This window comes from Nannospalax galili, unplaced genomic scaffold (genome assembly GCF_000622305.1).
Source record: "Nannospalax galili isolate Female #2095 unplaced genomic scaffold, S.galili_v1.0 scaffold2090, whole genome shotgun sequence".
Lineage (NCBI taxonomy): Eukaryota > Metazoa > Chordata > Mammalia > Rodentia > Spalacidae > Nannospalax > Nannospalax galili.
Genome location: NW_008327672.1, coordinates 601 through 4069, shown reverse-complemented (window position 1 = coordinate 4069; position 3469 = coordinate 601). Strand labels below are relative to the sequence as shown.

Sequence of the window (3469 nt, the reverse complement as noted above, 5' to 3'; positions counted from 1 at the left end):
TGAACCCAGGTCCTCTGCAAGAGCAGCCAGTGCTCTTAACTGCTGAGCCATCTCTTCAATGCCTATCTTTGTTTTTTATTTTTAAAATTTGTTGGTGTGTGTGTGTGTGTGTGTGTATGTGTATATGTGTATGTTGTGTGTGTGTAGGTCAGAGGACAACTTTAAAAAAATATTTTCTTTTTTTTTTTGGTCTTTTTTGAGACAGGGTCTCCCTGTAGCCCCAGCTGTCCTGGAACTTGCTATGTAGACCAGGCTGGCCTTGAACTCAGAGATCCTCCTGCCTCTGCCTCCGGAGTGCTGGGATTAAAGGCATGCAGCACCACGCCCAGCTTTATTTCTATTTTTTATGTATATGAGTAAATTACCTACATGTGTGTAAGTGTACCCATGTCATACAATGCCCTTGGAGGTCAGAAGAGGGCATCGAGTTTCCCTGGCACTGGATTTATAGATGGTTGTTAACCACAATGTGGGTGCTGGGAATTGAGCCCAGGTCCTCTGCAAGAGCAGCCAGTGCTCTTAACTGCTCAGCCATCTCTCCATCCCCAGTCCTTGCTTCTGGTGTGGGGAAGGGGTAGGGATGCCTGGCTGCCCTTGCTTGATGTGAGGAGAGTGGAGTGAGGGCCTCTGGCTGACACCCTGTCATGGCTGAGACCCTGTCAGGAGAGGGCTTCTGTCACAGAGCAAGCTCTCTGGCCTGGTGCTGCTGTGAGTACTTTTGATATTCACGCTCTTCAGTAGGCTGGGCTTTACAGTATCTTTTGAAGATAGAGATGTGGCCAACACAGCTCTGGCCGCCTTGGTGGCCTGACCCTGAGCCATCCTCCTTAGTTGCCACCCCGCTGGTGTGGAGAGGCCCCACTGGAGGCTGCTGTCTCACCTGTATGTCTCTCCCTGCAGGGCACCAGCTGTGGTCAGCAACGGGGATGCTGTGGGTGCAGCTTTCTCTGGGGTCCGATGCTCGAGCTGGAAGAGGAAGAGCTCACGTCGTAGTAAGTCTTCTCTGGCTCCCTAACACCTGCCCACCTGCTGCCCGCCCCAGGTAGTGCCAGGATGATCTCATAGTTTCTAGGCTAAGACTTGGCATGGGAGCTGGAGAGTCAGGTGACATGCCTATGCAGAGGATTGCATGGATTTGGCAGCTGCCTGTGGTGGCCTGTCCACCAAAGTCCTGCAGCCTACATCCAGCTGTTCTCCTGCCCCTCAGATGCAGGCTTCAGGAAAAGCCCCACCAGGTGGCCGGGTGGGCGGAGCTCCCTGGTGATTAAGAGAACCACCTTCAGAAGCTGGTGGTTCCCAGGGGAGGGTCAGCCTGAGTAAGAGCTGGGGTCCAGGGGATGCCAGGCTCCAAGGGAGGCAGCAAATGGCTCATGCTGGTGGGATGAATTTAGGGGTGAAGCTGGCAGACTGCTAGCCCCCCCTCCCCGCTCCCCCCAGCCCTTCTGAAGGCAAATGAACTGGCCGTATTCAAAGTTCAGTTTCCTTACTGGGAGTGGGTAAGGACATGAAGCAAGGTGGGGATGGGGAGGATCCAGGGGCAGGGACTGTCACAGCCATCCAGGGAGGGAGTCTGAGGGCCCAAATGAGGAGCTCAAGAAGATGGTTAGTCTGGACCCCCTGGGGAGCAGGAAGGATAGGAGTAGAAAGAGGGAGTCAGAGGTGAGGACTCAGAAGCCATCACTTTGAAGAGTGGACACCAAGACTTCTTCCCAGGAGTCCTGGGAGGCTGGACAGACTCCTGAGGCAAGTGGGGCTGGATTCCCCAATCTAGCTTTGCCTGGTCCCAGGGTCAGGCACAGGTGAAGGTGGCCAGGGTGAAGGTCTGTGGACGGCAGGTTGGGGTCAGTGGGGGCACTGGGAAGGGTGACTTGGAGGGCCAGGGCCCAGAGGGAAGTGGGGGATTGTGTCCCTGATGGTGGTAGTCAGGACGCACGGACGGCTGCCAGCCAGTCAATCTTCCTGGCAGCCGCTGTAGCTCACAGAAGTCCCCTTTCTCCCCTTCACTGCCAGTCGATCGGTTCACTTTTCCTGCACTGGAAGAAGATGTGATTTACGACGACGTCCCCTGTGAGAGTCCAGACGCCCGCCAGCCTGGTATGGTCCTGTTCTAGTTTGGATTCCCTGTTGCTGTGATAAACACCATAACCAAAAACAACTTAGGGGAGGACAGGGTTTACTTCATCTTACAGTTTACAGTTGGAGAGCACAGCTTACTGGCTTGCTTTCAGATCACAGTCAGCTACTGCTCCGACCCAGGCGGGGGCCCACCTGCCTACGGATAGCACCGCCCACAGTGGGATGGTCCCTCCTACCTCAATTAGCAGTCAAGAAAATGCCCCACAGACATGGCGACTAGCCAGTCTGTTGGAGAAGTTCCTCAGTGGGGGTTTCCTTCTTCCTAGGTGTGTCAAGTTGACAACCTAAGCTATAACAGGCCTCTTCTGGTTTCTTTACTTCTGTCTGGGACAGGGAGGGATGGAGGGAAGGTGGGTCTGGGGAAGGTCTCCTTCCTCTACTTTCTCCCACCCAGCCCAGTGTTCCCTGTCCCTGCCTTTCATATGCCATGTGGCTACAAAGGTAGAGACTTGCTGTGGCATCAGGTATGGACAAGCTAGGCAGGGCAGGGTAGGGTTTGGGGGTCTTTTGGGCAGGATGGCACTCAACCACAGATCCCTGAGGAAGGTCATCTTACCTCTTCATGCCTTGATTTCTCCCTCAGGAAAAAGAGGTTCAAACTTCCCAGGGCAGTGGAGGAAGATGACAGGGTGTTCAACCTGAAGGGTGACATAGACAGGGCTTGGCAAAGTCCATCTGCCTGCTCTGAGTTGAAGGTAGAGGAAGGGACAGGTAGTGGTCCCTGTGGTCGCAGGGAAACACCAGCTGGGGTCTGGTGGAGCTCTCCTGCCCAGAGGAGGAGTGTGGATTGTTGTGACAGCTGGCTCCGCTTCGACATTAAGCCCAGCTGCCCCATATACACAGGTGCACTTGTACATGCACACATGCATACACATGTACACATACAAATGTGCATACATATAGATGCACATGCACATGCGCACATATACACATGCATGCATGGGTAGTACTGAGGATCCAACCCGGGACCTTGTGCATGCTAGGCAAGCACTCTACCATTGAGCTGAATCCCCAGCTATTGATTTTTCAGGTCAAGTTCTTGCCATGTAGCAGAGGCTGACCTTGAACTCATGATCTTCATGCATCAGCCTCCTGAATCAGGTATGGTTACCGGCATGGACCATAGTAGGTCTGCTTTTTAAATTTTGCCATGTGATCTGCTCCAACACTTTTATTTGGGGTTTTAGATCTTTATTTTATAATCAAAGATGATGTGGGTGGCATTTTTTGACAGATGAAGCATATTTGATTCTCCTATAGAGTCAGTCAACCCCTTGAAGCAGGCAGGGTGGTACTTGGGGCTCCAGTCTCATCAGCGAGGTCAAGCTGTCAT

General features: G+C 53.1%; 1 protein-coding gene across 1 annotated transcript in view; it reads left to right on the top strand.

Annotated features, from left to right (window-relative positions):
- Positions 1-3216, top strand: part of LOC103738140 (rho guanine nucleotide exchange factor 10-like protein) — a 25216-nt gene extending 22000 nt beyond the window's left edge. The window contains exons 4-6 of the mRNA XM_008838011.3: positions 901-992; positions 2011-2094; positions 3167-3216. Of these exons, the coding sequence (XP_008836233.2) occupies positions 901-992; positions 2011-2094; positions 3167-3186 (196 nt within the window). The 3' untranslated portion in view covers positions 3187-3216. The remainder of the gene's footprint in view (positions 1-900; positions 993-2010; positions 2095-3166) is intronic.
- Positions 3217-3469: the final 253 nt, after the last annotated feature.